The 19,799-nt window shown below is 41.1% G+C and overlaps 1 protein-coding gene across 3 annotated transcripts in view; it reads left to right on the top strand.

The window, feature by feature from the left end:
* Positions 1 to 19,799, top strand: part of PRKACB (protein kinase, cAMP-dependent, beta catalytic subunit) — a 101,239-nt gene that overhangs the window by 68,942 nt on the left and 12,498 nt on the right. For 2 of the 3 annotated variants that reach the window (XM_015419399.1, XM_015419397.1), the window contains exons 2-8: positions 3,152 to 3,213; positions 4,446 to 4,574; positions 8,392 to 8,490; positions 10,749 to 10,831; positions 11,719 to 11,845; positions 12,334 to 12,429; positions 14,352 to 14,474. In XM_015419399.1, coding sequence (XP_015274885.1) covers positions 3,152 to 3,213; positions 4,446 to 4,574; positions 8,392 to 8,490; positions 10,749 to 10,831; positions 11,719 to 11,845; positions 12,334 to 12,429; positions 14,352 to 14,474 — 719 coding nt within the window. Of the gene's footprint in view, positions 1 to 182; positions 192 to 3,151; positions 3,214 to 4,445; positions 4,575 to 8,391; positions 8,491 to 10,748; positions 10,832 to 11,718; positions 11,846 to 12,333; positions 12,430 to 14,351; positions 14,475 to 19,799 lie in introns of all 3 variants that reach the window. The other variant, XM_015419398.1, reaches the window with a different exon arrangement.

Consider the following 19,799-nt stretch of genomic DNA (forward strand, 5'->3'; position numbering starts at 1 on the left):
TCTAGAGCATTGTGTAAATGTGGGGAGGGCATGTTATATCGATCCTAGTGGTGCGGAGTTGGGTTGAATTTAATTTCTTTGTGCTTCCTGTGGAAAATGTGTAAAACTTTTTTTTCTCTTCTCTTTTCTTCATCACATCTATGTGGGTGAATGTTCCTGCAAATCCTTGGTGAAACCTATAGAAACTTTTGGTATGCTCATTCTTTCATTAGAGCCCAAAGTCATTGACTATACTATTAAATTCCTAAAAGGAAATTAACTAAAATTACAAAACTGAGGCATGACTAAAATGTGCACTGAATAATTAAAGTGTGGTGATGGGGTTTCAATGCATTAAAGAAGTCTTCAGACTTTATAGAGTCCTCTTTCTGCCAAAAAGAAGACAGACCACATGGCTTGGTGTGTTTCCGGTAACCAGTAACCATTGCCAGTTAGTAATGTAGCAGTCCTTAACTCTTGCTATGTTCTGAATAAAAGCACTTTTGTAACGATGCTAGAGTCAGATACCAATTAAGCAACAGTTTAGAGATAATGAAACATTTGATGAGAATTCTAATTCGTTTTAATGTATTACACATTTAACTTACCATTTCACTCAAGTTGATGCTTGTGACAACATATAATCAGTAAAACTTATTCAAAAACTAGTATAATTATACAATAAAATTATTCAGAAGCATTGAAAGCAATTGTAAGATAATCAACAAATATCTACAGGTATTTCTTGAAATGGGCTTTATCTCCCAGTGGGTGGAAGTTGTGGAACAAGAGCACCAGACAGATCTTTTGAAGCAGACTATTCCACAGTATGGGTGCTACAGCAGACAAGGCTCTCCTTAGCATCATTACAGACCTAAGCACAAGAAAGGCAGAAACCTAGAACAAGTTGTACTTGCAAAACATTGCAGAACACTTGATCTCATTATTGTAGAAAATGTTACAGGACCACCAGAATCATACAACACATTGGCCTTTTCCATGTGGGTTTGCCCTGGGTTAAATGCTGTGGAAGGGGTTTTTCCCCCCTGCTTCCCCATGGCATTGTGGTGCTTCCATTCACTATGTGAGAGAGTTCAGATTTTCCTGGCCCCACACACATGGCAGCTATTTTCCCTGCCCTGCAGTAGTCATTTCATCTTTGTCACCAGGGAGCTTTTTCGTTTTTCCTCACCAATTGAATGTCATAACAGCCTGTTTAGCAGGTTCCCTGAATTACCAGCTTTCTTTTTGTTTTCTTTCAAAAAACAAGTCTCTAGTGCCTTCCATTGTAGAGATGCATTTCCTCTTCTATCTGTCCAGTGAAAGGGTCTAGAGCACTGGTTCCCAAAGTGGGCAAAACCGCCCCCTGGGGGTCGCTGGAACAATCCAGGTGGGCGGTAGGAACCTTCGGTGCAATTGGGGGGCGTTGAATAAAAATATGGGGGTGGGGTGGAAGCATAAAGAAAGAAGAGTCCAGAACATATCTAAAACAGCCTTTTCCTGCCTTCTCCAGGTCTTCCCTGGGATCAGGGAGGGAGGTAGAGGTGGAGAAGGGTCCCCACAGCCAATCGCAGCCATGCATTTGCAAATTGCAAATGCATGTGCACCCTTGTAAGACAGGTATTGCTCCTGGGCTATTGTGTGGTGGTTGCTGCTGGCCTCTGGCTTCAGGCCAACAACATCTTTCTTTACTATGTGCAAATTTGTCACTACATCTTTTTGTCCACTTGTTGAAGGTAGATTTCCAGGGGGGCGCTGAGTAATTGTTTTTCTGAAAAGGGAATGGTGGGTCAAATAAGTTTAGGAACCTCTGGTCTAGAGACCTAATTTTTTTTAAGATGCCACTGGGGTAGGGAAACCAGCCACATGGAACCCCTGTTGCTGCTGCAATATATCAGTAGCTGCAGCAGCAATAGAGAAACCACACATGCCAGTCTCCATGGGGGGGGGGATTCTCTGTGCCAGTGTGTTTTTTTTGGGGGGGTATGAACTGGTTTCCTGAGCAGCTTCCTGTTTTGTGATCTTCCTGTTTCCATATGGTAAATTACGTTTGAAACAGTTTTTAAAATAGTTTGATACACCAGGGTGATATGGTGTTCATGGGGGGGGGGGGGGGGGGGAGTCAGCACAACTCATGCAGAGGGGAATCTTAAACTGTTGACTTAACCAGGAAAGGGTATTCTCACTTTCTCTGTACATATAAATCTGCCTCTGGATGATCTTTAAAAATAGAGGCTACCCAACAGGAAAAAATATGGGCCAAGTTATACCTCAGCTGTTCATTGGTGGAAAAGGGAAAATAGATAGAACTTAAAACGTTTTCGACTCAATCCACTTGAAACTGCTCTGGAGCATGCACAAGTGAGATGGGGGGGGGGAGAGAACATTATCCAGTCCTTCTGGAGGGATTCCCCCCACACACACACACACACATACACACACCACACTGTGGCTGCTGCAGCCCAGCCCCAGCTAGGCAAAACTATGAAAGATGGAACAATGTTAGCCCTGCCCTAGTGACTCCAGACCAGAACCCTCCAACTATTGTGCCTGGACATTACAGTACATTTCTTCTAGAAACGGAGAATTTTACAGAAGAAGGTACTCTGGCAGTTACAAGGTTAAAATGCAAAATTAATTTTGAATGACTGTATTTTAGTGCACATTTTACACAGCCATATAGAATTATCTCACTAGAAATGCAAATCAGTAGTTCAAAATAGTCTTTGACTGTGGGCATCTCTAATGCACAATTTTGTAACCCTGCGTTTTGCCTCTGCTTGCAATAATGCTGTGCACTCAATTCTTCAGCTTGCAAACAGCCTTTAAGCAAAAGTGATGCACTGGAGCAAGAACCCTGTTTGCTCTCCAAATACCAACAGGAAATATTGTTTAAAATCTGTCTCCAGTCCATCTGAGTTACCTGCATCACCTTAAAGCTGCTTGCGTGTTCAGTGGTGTGGCCGATTAGTTTTAAACTTTAATAGTATTGTGCTGAGACATATTGTAATTTATAAGCTTTAGAAAGCTGTTAGAGCTACTGTATAGATTTTGCTTTTTTAGTGTGTGAAGAGTACAAGTTTACCGGCACTCCTTTAAACCAGCCTTACAGTAATTTCAAACAGGTATTATTGTAGTGAAGCATACTGAACATTGTATTTTGTGCTTTCAGTGAAAGAGTTCCTAGCCAAAGCCAAAGAAGACTTCTTAAGAAAATGGGAAAGCCCTCCTCAGGTAACTGAACTCCTCAAATTTCCATTGGTGTATAATTTAATCCTGCCTGTTCTGGAAATAAAGAAAAACACATGCATATGTTCACCCCCATAAACCACTCAAGTACTCCAAAAAATGAGAAATCTAAAGATACAGGAATGTGCAAAATTCTCTTAATGATGATTCCACCCCATGAATCTTTTTTGTGAGAAGTTATCTGAAGGTCATATGGATGCTTTGAAGGTTTGGCCAATAAAATATTTTGTTGGTCAAGTCCTAAGAGAGGTCATAGCTGAATGGTCAGATTTGGGGTCTGTTTCCTCACCAATTGACTGTCATAACAGCCTGTATAATTAAAGTGTCTCAACACTTTAATAGTCTTAACAGAAGACCTGCTTGTCCAAATGGGGGGGCCAGTATTTAGTAAATCCTTTTAGCCTCATTGTCTGAATAATTGTTACTGCTATTGATCCATGGATTGGGTTTACATGCTGTGACCTATAAAGATTCTATGTTGTACAAGAAACACTGTGAGCATTTCTTTGGTACCTCAAAAGTCCCATACATTTGATTCTCATTAATGGTTTAAACTCTTTGTATACAAGACATGATTTTTCGTGGGGGTGCTGGAGCTGCACATAAATCTAGCCATCCCAGATATTGGTGACTCTCAACAGGGGAAAATGGCTGGCTTTCCCTCTAACTCAGCTGCCGCCAGATTCTATTCCTGTAAATATTTCTCTGAAGAAATCGGTGGGAGCCACTCACTTCTCCATAACAAAGGCCAGATTAGGGAGAGCTGTGACAAGTCATGCTGAGGGCAGGGAGGATGGTGAACCAAATAACCTGTGTATGATCCATCCCCTGTCAATAAAGATTCAGTGTGTGATTGTTTCCTATAGGAGAGCAACATACATTCCTCCAGGAACCTAGTAATGACCAAGGGATAGAGGCTGAATTGGCATGTGTGAAATACATAACTCTGTGCAATCAATTTCTGACCTTTCCTAGTGAGGCTTTTTATCACAATTTATCCAATTCCAAAACACTATCATTTTTGTTAGTACTGATTATTTTCACCAGTACCTTCTGTGAATGTGAAATCTAAGCAGTAGTTGTTTCTGATTTCTGTTCAGATTCACAATATGATACTATATGATGCTTATCAGTAAACAAATAAATAAATGTGTGTTAATGGAATTGTTGTAAAATATATCTTTTTGTATTCAATTGTCTGTCTTGTGCTTCTTTAGAATACTGCTGGCTTAGATGACTTCGAGAGGCTAAAAACACTTGGAACAGGTTCATTTGGCAGAGTCATGCTGGTGAAACATAAATCCACAGAACAGTATTATGCCATGAAGATACTGGATAAACAAAAAGTTTGTATAGTTTTGTAATAATAATTTGGTGTTTGGTGATAATAATTCAGTGTGTTTGGTGAATGCTATCTTTTAAATTCAGTTCAGTGCAAATCTGAGCCGATACTGTACTATTTCTTTTACATGACTTTGCATGGACTACTCTGCATTTATTCAATGCTGGGAAATTAAATGATTCCCCAACTAAGGTGGAAAAACAGCACACCAGTTTTCTCTTTTTTAAAATTGTGTTACGTACAGTTAAAAGGTAAAGGTTCCCTTGCTCAAAAGCCAGTCGAATCCGACTCTAGGGTTGCGGTGCTCATCTCCGTTCCAAAGCCGAAGAGCCAGCGCTGTCCGAAGACGTTTCCGTGGTCATGTGGCCGGCATGACTAAACACCAAGGCGCACGGAACGCTGTTACCTTCCCACCGAAGGGGTACCTATTTATCTACTTGCAATTTCTTGCTTTCGAACTGCTAGGTTGGCAGGAGCTGAAACTAGAGACAGGAGCTCACCCTGTCTTGCGGCACCCGGGTCTTGAACTGCTGAACTACTGACCTTCCACAGCCTGCAGTTCAGCGTCTTAACCACTTGAGCCACCACAGTATAAATGCATGAAGTTTTTAAAAAACTGCTCCTGAGTAGAAGAGGTCCATCATAAATTAATACAGGGTAGATCTGTGATGGATTAATAAATGGATATGGTCGATAATATATTCAGCTTAGATAAAAGACTGCACAGGAAACGGTGGAGTTAAGGGGAAAAAAATCAGTTGTACTGCCTGTGTTATTTTCATCTTGGATTTTTTTAGCCTTCTTTTAGTTGCTTAGATCAAATGCTTATTAAAGTTTTTATTAATATATCTTAACATTTGAAACGTCTGAGTTCAGAATTTTGTTACTAAAATTAAAATGTCAAGGTTCCATATTGATTAAATTGAGATTTGAAAAATAGTCTAACCCTGTCAGCTAAACCTCAGCACGTTTGGCTGTGCATGACACTGCATTATTCAGATAGTGTAGGAAATATACTTCATTGCAACTGCTATACATTTCTTAAAATCCTGTATAAAACAACTGTTAAGTATCTTGCTTAATGTACATAAGTTCTCTCTCCCAGGGCTTGGCTACAGTGACCTAGGCAATGGTCACTTCCAGGCTTGATTACTGCAACTCACTCTATGCAGGCTTACCCTTGAGGTTGACCTTTTTCAGCATTGCATGCTCTTTTATATGGGTAGTTATGCTCAGGGCTTTTTTGTAGAAAAAGCCCAGCAGGAACTCATTAGCATGATAGGCCACACCCAACAGCAGAAATTTATTAGCATATCAGGCCACACCCCATGCCTTCCCTTGGCTTGCCAGATGCCCCATGGCTGCCAGGAGCCTGGGCAACCCCCCCCCCCCTTGAAGGGAAGGGACGGCAGTGGCCGGGGGTGTGTGTCGGTCTCCAGGCCTTCCCTCTGTAGCCACGCATGCAGAGGTTTTGGCCAACTCTGAAGCCAGCCGGAACTCCGTTCCTATGCGTTCCTGCCCAAAAATAGCCCTGGTTATGCTACTTGTACAAGTATGTAAAACTGAGTTGTATACTTTCCACCTTATTCATTGTTGGAAATTTTGCATTTTTAAAAAATAATTCCCAGTTTTCAGTTGAGAACCTCATGCTAGTCAAGTGTGTCCATATGCCCCCGCCCCTCACTTTCTTCCCTAGCTCTGTGCATTCAAGGTAATGAAATTAGCAAACTCTGTCACCTGTTTAAGAACAGATGGAATGTTGGATACTCTCAGCAATCTGACAGACTTTGCTGAACTCCGCCAAATGGGCATTTTTCAGAGGCTAATAAATTTGCCTGAGTTACCGTGTGATCTATTTTCCCCCCTTGCCTCATGCTAGGCTATGGTTTTGAACAGTCTTCACCAAAAGAAGGCAGTCATGCTCAGCAAACAAAGAAAAAGGAGGAAACCTAGGAGAAGGCCTCTAAGCAACAAACCTTAATGGGTTTTGTGAAAAAAAGCAGCTGAAATAGTCTTGTCGTCCCAAACGGCACACTTTGAATGTCAATTCCAGGCTTGGAAGATACAGCTTAAGTACGAATCTTTCATTAGGTGGAGGGTTGTGTTTAGTGGAATTTTAACGTTTAGACAGACTAGAATGGTAGGTCTTTGAAAAGAAGAGCTGCAGAGTGTGAGGCACAGGGTATTGGGCAAGGAAAGGCATACCACACTCAGAATTGTAGATTAAACAGAATTCTGCTTTAGGACTGACCACTCCCTGCTCCTTACAGAATGAATATAAGGCAGGGTTTTGGGTAAGAGCAGGCAACTTTTTAGCCATCCACTGGGATGGATGCAGCCACTCTGCTCAATAAAGTTTGTTGCCTTCCTCCAGCTGAAATGGCCATTCCATTGAAGGGTGAGCTGCTGAAGTGGAAGGAAGGCCCCTTAGGTTAGCTAAAGGAAGGCTTAAAACTCTGTTTAGTAGAATGGCTGGATATGTATCTAACAGTCGAGTATGCCGTCCCCTTCAAAAAAATCCACAGTGGGGCCACACAGAGCTAAGAGCAAGATTTCTGCAAAACTGGTGATACTACTAGGTGTGTAGAAAAATCTTATTCTTTGAAAAACAAATAATTTGGAGCTACACCCACTAAAAACATTATGGGCAACATCTGCATGTGTGCAGATGTTGTAGGGGAATAATGCTCTTTCTTAAACAAATGGAAGGCAGTGTGAGCAGTAGGAAGGAAATGGGATTTCCCTTCTCCCTCAATTCCTTGTGGCTTGTAGTAACTATTTTCTTAATATTTGCAAAACATCCTAGGTAACTTCACAGTAATGAAAGGAAGAATGAAATCAACAATTAAGGAATAGTACGACAGCTCTTTACTTAGTCCTTCGCAGTGTTGCTTAAATTTGCAAATGAGAATCGTTTCTCCAAAACTGGCTGATCTGTTAAGACACTTCACCCATGCTTTCTTCATTAATAAAATCATATGGAAATATTTTACAAAACCCCATAGCAAATACTCCAACACTTTGAACCAAGGATCAGCAATCCCTGGTCAGTTTTGTGTAGTGGTTAAGAGCAGCAGACTCTAATCTGGAGAACTGGGTTTGATTCCTCACTCCTCCACATGAAGCTAGCTGGGTGACCTTGGGTCAGCAAAAGAAAAGTTAAGGTAAAGGTTTCCCTTCCTTGAAAGCTAGTCGAATCTGACTCTAGCGGGCGGTGCTCATCTCAATTTCCAAGCCGAAGAGCCAACATTGTCCAAAGACGTTTCCGTAGTCATGTGGCCGGCATGACTAAACGCTGAGGCGCATGAAACTCTGTTACCTTCCCACCGAAGCAGTACCTATTCATCTACTTGCAGTTTCTTGCTTTCGAACTGCTAGGTTGGCAGGAGCTGGGGCCAGAGATGGGAGCTCACTCTGTCACGTGGCACTGGGTCTCAAACTGCTGAACTACAGACCTTCTAGTCTGCAGCAAAAGAGGAAAACTGTTAATGTACAGCAGAACAGAAAGTATAGCAGACAGTGGTTTGTATCAATACCATACTTCTATAATGGAGGTGGCCCTCTGGTGCTAGGTGCTTCCACTTACACAAGACCATATTTTGCAAATGAGCCAAAAGCACCTAGCACCACAGGAGTATGGTGTACAACAGATGAAGGGCTGCAGAAGCAAGGCATAGGATCTCAGCCATTGTACCTTACTATCGGGGCTCCATATGGCTTTTGCCACCATTCTTTAGCATTGCTGTTTCCGTCATAAATAGCATTTTGGTTTGTTTGGGGCTTTTTGTTTGTGCAGACTAATGAATTCTGTTTTTGCATAGGTGGTCAAACTGAAACAAATAGAACATACACTGAATGAAAAGAGAATATTACAAGCAGTGAACTTTCCTTTCCTTGTAAGACTGGAGTATTCTTTTAAGGTAAATATTAAATTAGAAAGTATCACCGGTCACATTGTCTTAGTGTAGTTTTATATCCATTATTCCATTAGATTTTAATGGTAAACTTTATTCAGTAAAGGAAGAAATGGTTTTAGAGTTCCCAGTTAATGAAACTACAGGCTGTCCTCCAGATCTCAGATGGATCAAAAAATCTCCATGGCAACATGATAAAGTGAGCTCTGACTCACAAAAGCTTATGCTGGAATCCATGTTGTTAGTCACTAAAGGCCCACTGGAATCTTGTTTTGTGCTTCAGAGTAAAAGGGCTACTCCTCTAGAATTGTTGCAACCTTCAGGGACTGAAGGAGTGATCTTAGAGAATCGAAAAGACCACAGATCTGAACACTTTTCATTGTGCAGAGAAGTATCAAATGAATCCTAAAATGTGATTGGCTGTAATGACCCACTCACCTGCCATCTCAAAATTTGAGAACAATGTGTTAGATCTGATCAGTTTCCATTAGTGATGAGTGAAGTCCTCTCCACTTTGATTCAAGATGGAATCTCAGTTTAATCTTCTAGGAAACATGGGGGGGGGTGTGTGTGGAGATACTGGGTAGCTCACCCAGTGGGTCCCCCAGGGCAGGTGCAGAGAAGAAGACACAAACTCAAATTTAATAAAAATATAGGCCCCGGTCACACGGGCCAGAAAACGCGGGGGTGAGGCGTGGCTGTTTGCCCCGGGGCAAAATAAAGTGCGTTAGCCCAATCACACGGTCTCCAGAGTCTTCGCGCTGTGGCAGGAAGCTCACAATCACATGGCGATGCTGGAGCTGGCAAAGAAGCCGTGCGGCAAGCGTTCCGTGGTTGTGCGCATGCGCAGTTCTGCGGAGCAGCACTGCTTCCAGTTTAGTGTTCATGTGCATGCGCTTAGGAAAACCATCTGGTTTTCGACGGGACTCGGACGGGTGCCAGAAGCCACGGGATACTAGCGTTCCTGTGATCAGACACTTGCCCCTGCCGTGTGTTTTCTGGATACTACTGCACTTTCTGAGGTATTTTTTTACTGCGCATCTTCGGCGGATTCCACGAGTTGACTACAGGTGTGCTACGCTTCCCAGATGTTGCGGTGTGATCGCACACCAAAAATCCAGCTACCGTTTGTGCCTTTAGCGTGGCAAATTCTCCGTGTGAACGGGGACATATATGTATATATGTAGAATTAATTTAGAAAACACAACAAAAAGCAAATTCAAACCAACATGGTTCTAAAAGTCATACAAGAAAAACAACAAAAGCTACCTTAACGGCCTGATCTGGATCAGGTGGCACAAAAGTTTGCTTCAAAAGTGCAGGCCTCTATGTAGTGTAGTCTCTATCTCTGGAAACCACGAAGCAGCCAGGCCTTCAATCACATAGAATCTCAGGTAGCTACTAGTACTACTGACGCATTACAGTTATACTTTTAGGGTCGGGGTCAGGTGGGAATGACAATCAGTCAATACCCACTGCTTCAAGATGGTTCCAGAACCTTATGTCATACATCCTGCTCTTACCCCTCCCATCTAAGGAACTGTTCTCATGTGAAAATACTTTTTAGCCATGGTGTTATGTCCTTGAGAGATTATAAGAAGGCAGGCCGGTGCGGCCAATTAACACCACCTGCAAGGGAGACCATTAGCAGTAACCTTAACCCTTAAGTGTATGATGAAATCCAGCTTGGTGTCACAGGGGGGCATACCTTGCTCTGAGAGTTGTCTTCTGACTTGTTCTGATAGCATATGTGCACTTATCATGTACAGTGCCTGGGCATTGCCTCCTAAGAACCATGAAGAAAATTTGCATCTTTCAGATGCATGCATATTTTAGTTGCAAATTCTAAAAATGTTGCTGCAATAGTGCAGTTTTTCTTCCTATATTTTTTCACTCTTTTGTAACAGCACAACACTGCCCAAGTCCAGCAAATCTGAAAAACAATTAATAATATACCCCACCAGTCAAAGCTAGAAAATACTGTCAGGAGGAAATGATGCTCACATTAAAATACTTATGAGCATTACAAAATAGGCAAATTTGTATTCCAGACCAAGTGATAAGAAAATTTGGCAGTATCATTGGTTTGAGTTCATGGTCAGACCTGAATGTTTCCTGTCTAGATCTGTTGACATTTCATTCCATGTTCAGACAAGAATGCATGTAATTTTAAAAAAATATATATTGTCAGAAGTAAAGTGTTATGTACTTGTATGTCAAAGAATTCCTAAGTTCCCAACTGAACATTATTTATTTTCCCTTAGGACAATTCTAATTTATATATGATTATGGAATATGTTCCTGGGGGTGAAATGTTCTCACATTTAAGAAGAATTGGAAGGTTCAGGTAAGAATTTATGAAACTAGAATTTATGAAAACCTGTACTAAATGAAATGGAGATATGGAAGAGACTTGCTAGCAGTCCTTGGCTTTTGAAGGATCAGGAAATATTTTCTAAAGGTTCCTTATGCAGTATAAACTCAGGGGTTTTCTGAAATGCCTTTGAAAAACAAGTTCTCTAATATGTTCAGCAGCTTTCTGAAGTGGTGTTATGTTATAGAACCGTTTAGGGATGGGCACGAACTAAAAAAGGGTGGTCCAGTTCAGGGTGGTCCATGAACCAAACACTGAACTGGTCTGGCAAGTTTGGTTATGGGGCATGGGCCCCTCTGCAAGGGACTTCCCTTCCACCTTTCTCCCATCTGCAACTCACTGGAGGCAGGAGAAAGGGGGGGGGGTTGCCCGGGAAGGGTTAAATGGCTGGCAGCCATTTAACCATTCGGTTTTGTTCCTTGCTGCTTTGAAGGAGGGCAGAACTGAAGGGTTAAATGGCTCACAGCCATTTAAACCTTTGGTTTTACTTCCCCCCCCATTGAGCAGTTTAGCAAAACCAAAGAGTTAAATGGCTGGCCCTGAACAGCTGAACCAAACCAGTCAAAAGACTGGTAAATGTTCAGGGAAGGTGCCTTCCCCAAAATTGGTTCTCAAGCTCTGAACTGGCCCAAGTTCATGCTGAATTTTGGCTCGTTTGCAGGATCGTGCCCATCAGAACAGAACAGTTAGGTCTGTTCATTAGTCTATTTTATAAACTTGATATGAGAAATTATTTCAGAAAATACTTGTTCCTAGGAAAAGCGCCAATCCTAGTGCAGGCCACTTCAGTGTGTGTACTGTAACATACAAAACAGAACCATTGTAGTGTTGTGAACGGCTGCTGTTTTCATTCTTTGCAGTGAACCACATGCACGATTTTATGCAGCTCAGATAGTGCTAACATTTGAGTACCTCCATTCACTAGACCTCATCTACAGAGATCTAAAACCTGAAAATCTTTTAATTGACCAACAAGGATATATCCAGGTATGATGTGAGCAAATGTTTACTTATGAATCTTCATCTCTTTTAATATGGACATAGCATGCTTTAAATATGTTCATTGTAGGAAGTTAAAGATGAGGGAAATAAAATTTTCAGTATTAAGTTATTGATCAGAAGGAGTTTAGAAGCTTGATTCAAGCGAGTTTACAATTTCAGTTGATTTTAATCAAAAAGTGAATTGACAATTCCATATAAACAACTGCTTAATGTTAACCATAGGATGCCTTTAGAGGTTATGTTCAGCTAATTCTCAGCATGTGTTTGGTTTTTAACAGAAGGTAGATCATCTGCTGTGTCTGCGTTCTTGCTTGAAATGATACATACAATTCAAGATTAACTCCTTTTGAATTAGCCATAAAACCTGGGAGTATTTCTGTGAACACTTTCTGAAAGATCAAGTCATTACTTTTTTTTTAAAAAAAAAGGTACCCTCCAAGTCTTAATGTGGTATTTCTTCTTTAAACTACCAGGTCACAGACTTTGGATTTGCAAAAAGAGTAAAAGGCAGAACTTGGACGTTATGCGGAACTCCAGAATATTTGGCACCTGAAATAATTCTCAGCAAGGTATTTCAAAATATTGCATGGTGTTGAAGAGAAGAGGCCTGTAATCCCGGATTTACCAATTTGGAAGCAAATTGTTGTCGAAGGCTTTCACGGCCAGAGTTCATTAGTTGCTGTAGATTTTCCGGGTTCTGTGGCCGTGGTCTTGGCATTGTAGAACCTGACGTTTCACCAGTAGCTGTGACTGGCATCCTCAGTGGTATAACACAGAAAGATGGAGTACTCTCTGTGTCAAGGTGAGAAGAAAAATGGTAGGCAGGTAATTTATATCTACTCCAGAAGGTGGGGTAGGGCTGAGTCATTAGCTTGTAGGAGTTCCCCAGGCTACGAACATGCTAATGGAGGAGCTTTCCTGAGGAGGTTCTTTTGTATGTGGATTAGCTGTTGAAATTCTAATCTTATTTGTAGTGCTAATTGTCATCTAAATCACCCACCTCAAGCAAATGGCTACTCCAAGAATGAAATCAGAGGAGCGATTAAACCAAAGCTAAAACAAACAACTGAAGAAAACCAGTCTCCCACAGGAAGACAAAGGACTGGCTCAGATGTACCAGGAAACCCACTCTGAGGAGGAGAAAACCATGTACACCGCCCTTAGCTTCTCCTAGAAATGTGGGATAAAAACACACAAAATATATCATTACAATGGGACCCCCTCACTTCTACAGGACTATACCATGCAGTTCTGGGCAGGTTTACATCGGGACCACACAACGTAGCATTCAAACAAGAATAAAAGAACATGAAAGACACTGCAGACTGGGCCAATCTGAAAAATCAGCAGTGGTTGAACATAGCCTAACTCAAACAGGACACAGTATCTTATTCCAAGACACTGAAAGGCTGGACAACACATCCAATTACCATGTCAGATTACACAGGGAAGCCATTAAAATTCATAAACATAAACACAATTTCAGCAGGAAAGAAGAGAGTTTAAAAATAAATAGGGTATGGTTTCCTGTCCTGAAAAACTCAAAAGGCTCTACATCTGACAATAGCACTACAGATAAGATTAGAATTTCAACAGCCAATCCACATACAAAAGAACCTCCTCAGGAAAGCTCCTCCATTAGCATGTTCATAGCCTGGGGAACTCCTACAAGATAATGACTCAGCCCTACCCCACCTTCTGGAGTAGATATAAATTATCTGCCTACCATTTTTCTTCTCACCTTGACGCAGAGGGTACTCCATCTTTCTGTGTTATACCACTGAGGATGCCAGTCACAGCTACTGGTGAAAGGACAGGTTCTACAATGGCAAGACAACAGCCACACAACCTGGAAAATCGACAGCAACTAATTGGAAGCAAATTCTTATGAAAGCAATGAGGCCTGGGGTGATAGAACTAGTTAGCGCAGTTTTAATAATGGGATTAAGTTATATCACTAAACGTCAACTAAATTTGACAACCCATTACATTCTTAAATAAATTTGATTTGAATAAATCTCTGAATATTCCATGTGTCTCAGATAATCCCTGATGAAGATGAGATCTTAGTCTCATCTGTAACCCACTTAGCACTTATGTGCTTGCAAATTGTTTCAGAAAGAATTTAAATAGTGTTGCTACAAATTTTAAATGCTAATAAAATGTAAGCTATTAAGCATATTTGAAGATTTGAAAAATTGTATTGAATTGTATGCCACATATACAGAAGGTGTATTAAAAGACTGGTTCTCTTTTTAGCTCAGCCAGTGAAACCATCATATCCTCCCAGCAGAATTAAGTGGTGATTAACAATATGTTTTACTTCAGTTGGTATTATTCAGCCTTAATATTGTTTCTCACATAGAAGTGGCCTGAACTTACTTAGAATTACCTAACTTTGTGAGAATGAAAGGTGGTTTACTGCATAATTGTATTCAGGGTTTATGAAAACCTGCTACTAATGCTAATTGTAGTGTTTCTCCTTTACCAGGGCTATAATAAAGCAGTGGACTGGTGGGCCTTAGGAGTATTAATTTATGAAATGGCAGCTGGATATCCTCCATTCTTTGCAGATCAACCAATCCAGATTTATGAAAAAATAGTTTCAGGAAAGGTAAGCAAGGACTGCTATGATCTCAAAACAACAACAGGCACAAAGGAAGGATTCTTACACCTGATGTAGCTGTCTCCTTTTTTCCTTATGTGTATGTGTTCTCCTTCTCCTTCCTTCCTACATTCACTAAGAAGAAGAAGAAAGGAAGAGGAATTTCTTCATTATAGGTTCATTTCTGGAAAACAGTGTGACAAACAAAAACTGGGAACAAAAAGGGGAGGGGGTAACTTAACCCTGAAACCTGGGAACCAGAACCTAAAAAGGTAAATCAAACAGAATAGAGGGCCAACAATAAAACAAAAGGGACAATTCTACTGAGGATGCTTTGGCTAAACAATCATTGGAAGGCACTTGCTGGACCAGAATATTGGTGAAATATCATTTGGCATGTGATTGCATCTTTGGAGGCCTCATTTATACTCTTATTCTGTGCCTAGTGGTTTCACTTTGGAACAAAAAATTTTCTGGTCCATCTTGTATCCATGTTGCATAATTGTATGATTGTATTGTATTATGATATTAGCCAATTGGTCCTCATTGTGTTTGGCCTTTGAAGAAGGCCTATACAGGCCGAAACGTGTCAGGTCAAATCCATTGGGCCTTGTGTGTGAGATTTTGGCATTTTTACATGAGGTGTGATTGGGCCCTTATATGTTTTTAAAATTTTTGCTAATAATAATAATAATATGGAGCAGCGGTCCATCAGTGGCTATTAGCCACAAGGTATAGATAGGAACTCTGGGGCAAGTGATTCTCTGTCATCTTGGTGCTTGGGGGGGTCAACAGTGGGAGGGCTTCTAATGTCCTGGCCCCACTGGTGGACCTCCTGATGGCACTGGTATTTCTGGCCACTGTGTGATACAGAGTGTTGGACTGGATGGGCCTTTGGCCTGATCCAACATTGGCATCTCTTATGTTCTTATGTTCTTAAATACATGTGTCTTTTTCTATTATAAACATTGTTTTTATTGGTGACCCTCTATTCTGTTTGACAGACAAAAACTGACCATAATGGAGATATAATGGTCCTTTCTGCATTTGGATCTCATCCCTCACAATACCTTGCAATTATCCCTGGTTATAACAGCATCCGTTTATTCCAGGACAAGTGTGGGGCAAAACCAGGGGGACCTCAATGTAATGTGGAAACAAAAAATACCCCAAAATCATTACAGGGCTGAACTTGAGTGTAATGTAAAATGTAAGTTTGGGGACAGGGTTGAACCAGGATTTAAGGTCTAGTGCGGAATCATAGTGATAAAGTTATCATTTAGGGGGGTGTTTATATGTTTTCTTTGCCACAGAAGATGATAGACTAATTTCTGATAGTCTTACCTAATATATCTGCTGTTTTATGTAGAGGGGTGTCTCCTGGATTAAAACACTACATTAGATGGTATAAATCAGAAAATAAAATTGAAAAGTAAAAGCAAAATTCTGTCAACATAGTTACTACTTTTACTGTATTCTAATTTGAATCTTATTTTTGAGAAGAGCATAGTTAAAACTTTTTAGTCCCCGTACCAACAAACTTATATCACTTTACCTACTTCATGTTTCATTTGCTAGTCAATACGTCAGAAATTATTTTTCTCAAGTTAGTGTAGCTATACATCACAAAATTATTACATATACCATTTTGAATACAAAGAGAATACAGTTAACTGAATGTATAAACTCTCTCTTAAACTATGGATTATTTGCCATATGCAGTTCTGCTGCTGAATAGTAAAGTATCATTTTGAAATTTATTGAATGAATTGAGACATACCATGGCCCCGGTCACACAGGCCAGATGACGCCGGGGGGAGGCATGGAGCAAAATAAAGCATGGTAGTCCGATCACACGGTCCCCTGAAGCTTCATGCTTAGGCTGTTAGCTGGCAATTACGTGGCGATGCTAGAGCGTGGCAAAGAAGTGGTGTGGCAAGCGTTTCACGCTTGTGCACATGCGCAGTTCCGCAGAGCAGCACTGCTTTCAGTTACGTGTTTGTGCGCATGCGCTTATGAAAAACATCCAGTTTGCGACAGAACGTGGATGGGCGCTGGATGCCACGGGATACTAGCACTCCCATGATCAGACGCCCGCCCCTGCCCCGCATTTTCTGGATACTAGTGCACTTTCCGAGGTACTTTTTTACTGCGCATCTTCGGCGGGATGCCACGGGTTGGCCACAGGTGCGCTATGCTTCCCAGATGTTGCGGTGTGATCGTGCCCCAAAAATCCGCCTGACATTCGTGCCTTTAGCGCGACAATTCCTCCGTGTGAACGGGGCCCACGTATAGTATGAGTTGGATCCAAAGTACCGCAAGTTGAAGATCTCAGAACAGGGCTGTCTGCTGTAGCCCACTGAGGCCCCCTCCAAAGAATTTCTGTTCTTGGTTGTCAAGGGACCATCATGGACAGCATTGGGGGGGGGAGGCGGAATCACCATTCCTTGACCAACAGAAACACAATAATGCAGGCAGAATTGCACATTAATTCTGGGGATTAAACTGAAAGTTTTTAAAAAATCCACTCTGCTCCAAACAACCTCTGCTCCAAACAACCTCTGCTCCAAACAACTCTGTTTGTGTTGTTGTTCCTGTACTCTTAAATTAAGATTTAGAATGTAAAGTCAGAAAGAAATGTCGACACAATAGGGAATATATAAATTATTCTCTTCACCATATAGGGAAAATACATAGTTAACAATTCTGTACAGGCTTAAAGAAGCTTGTACTTTCCTATACTTCATTCTGATAACAAGTGGGAAACTGAAGTACAACTTTGCTTAATCACCAGTTTTATTTCACATCTTTTACATACTACGGTGGTTAATGTAGTACAAATAATTTGCCTCGTGCCTACATTTAGTAGCAACACTTGCCCAGACTGCCCTGAGAAAGTAAATTTACTTTTTTCTGCTCAGTCTCTACCAATTCGCCCTCCTTATTAGAGCCTTATTCATGTCCCAAGATCCCTCTGTTGTCCATTCATGTCCCAAGATCCCCCACACAGCCTTTTTTTGGTAGTCAGAGGCAACCTCCCTCCTTCCTTTTTCTACAGCAGAAAATCTGGTTGGATCTAACCACAGTGTTATGAATCTGTTAAACACTAGGCTAGTAAAGTTGGCATGTTTTATATTATTTACAGAAAATATTAATTTGCCAAAAGGCATAAGCTTGGATCCTGTGAATGAGTTCCACAAGCTGTAAATCGTCTCTGCCGTGGAGTGCATTTCCTCTTCTGCTAAAACTTCTGGTTGCACAACAGCCCATTGATCTTGTGCAAACAGAATGGTTAGTGGAGAGGAAGTGCACTCCATGGTGGAGACTATTTAGCATTCATGGCACTTGTTCATACAATTCAGCCTTAAAAGTGATTAGTTTTTCAAAACACTATCAGTGGGGATAACTAGCTTGTCTTTTATGATCTTAAACTTCACTTCTAATAATGCTGCTGTTCTGATTATCCTCTAACCTCCAAGAGTGTTACTTACCAATATCCAAAACATAAATTTATTATAATAATATTTATATTAACTGAAACAGCCATCATGCCAAACCATCTCTTTTCGCTTCTGCCAATTTGCCAGGGCCTTAAGCATTAATCCTACACCCTGCAGAGTTTACAAGCTATTTATAACAGAAATTTTCTCCCTTTAGCATTATTGGCAAGTATATAGATGGGGTGCATGACCTCAGGCTTAAAAGCTACAGCATTTGTCTAATTACTTTTATTTGAAAAGCAAATCCCCAAGACATAGGTTTAAATGTCTCTTACTGTACAGTCTGGAAACTGGTTTTGAAGAAACAAGGCATCCATGAGCACTCAGGACTAGTTTAATAGATTCTTTGATGCTGAGCATAGTTTTCTAAGTGCAACTGATTTAAAGGGCTTTATGTTTCCCCTTTAGCTTAAAATCTGTATAAAATGAAGTATCAGAATGGTAAAGGACATGTGTAGTCTTTTGCCCTTTACCAGTCTGACAATCCCTAGGGTTCTAAAAACAGACCTTATGAGCTATCCACCAAAACTAACCAGTTCCTATTTAGCTAAATTTGCCCTTCCTTAGCCAGTTCTGGTTTTAAATAATGCTGGGATAACACAGGAATCAGTAAAAACATCCAATCACAAGTGTTGTCTGTGGTTTAATTATTTTGGGAGAGAGAGCTCTATGAAAATGGGAAAACTTGGTAGTTCATCTATTTATTATAATGTTGTTTTATGCTCTTTAATAAAATTAAAAGCAACTAAGGTAGCTTTCATCAGGCAGGCAAAAAGGGAATATGAGGAGCATATAGCGAAAAACGTAAAGACCAACAATAAAACTTTCTTCAAATACATTAGAAGCAGGAAACCAACCAGGGAGGCAGTGGGGCCCTTGGATGACCAAGGGATAAAAGGATTACTGAAGGATGATTGGGAAATGGCTGAGAAGCTGAATGCATTTTTTGCCTCCGTCTTCACTGTGGAAGATGAGAAGTGCTTGCCAACTCCAGAACTGCTGATTTCGGGAGGGGTGTTGAAAGATCTGAGTCAGATTGAGGTGAGGAGAGAAGAGGTCCTACAACTGATAGACAACTTAAAAACTGATAAATCACCAGGCCTGGATGGCATACATCCAAGAGTTCTAAAAGAACTCAAATGTGAACTTGTGGATCTCCTGACAAAAATATGTAATCTTTCATTAAAATCTGCCTCTATTCCTGAGGACTAGAAGGTAGCTAATGTCACTGCCATCTTTAAAAAGAGTTCCAGAGGAGATCCGGGAAATTACAGGCCAGTTGATGGGGTCCAAACTGGCAGAGACTGACCAAGAGAGAGATCTTGGTCGTAGTAGATAACGCACTGAAAATGTCAAGACAGTGTGCGACTGCAGTAAAAAAAAAAAAGCCAATGCTGTGCTGGGGATTATTAGGAAGGGCAGGGGTCATTTGGGGGGGGGGACGCGGGGGGACGCCATCCCCCCGGGTGAGGTGCGGGAGGGCGGGGCCTGGAGCTCCCTGCTGGTGCCCACTGGAGGTCGCCGCCGGCTGTGGGGAGGACACACTTTCGGTAATGTCAGGGGGTGTGGCATATGCTAATGAGTTATGCTAATGAGTCCCCCTAGCTCTTTTTCTACGAAATGACCCCTGAGGAAGGGTATTGAAAACAGATCAGCCAATATCATAATGCCCCTATATAAATCAGTGGTACGACCTCATTTGGAATACTGTATACAGTTCTGGTCACTACACCTTAAAAAGGATATAGCTTTGGAAAAAGTGCAGATAAGGGCAACTAGAATGATAAAAGGGTTGGAACACTTTCCCTATGAAGAAAGGTTGAAGCGCTTGGGG

This window comes from Gekko japonicus, unplaced genomic scaffold (assembly GCF_001447785.1).
Source record: "Gekko japonicus isolate JY-2015 unplaced genomic scaffold, Gekko_japonicus_V1.1 scaffold494, whole genome shotgun sequence".
In the NCBI taxonomy this organism is placed as follows: domain Eukaryota; kingdom Metazoa; phylum Chordata; class Lepidosauria; order Squamata; family Gekkonidae; genus Gekko; species Gekko japonicus.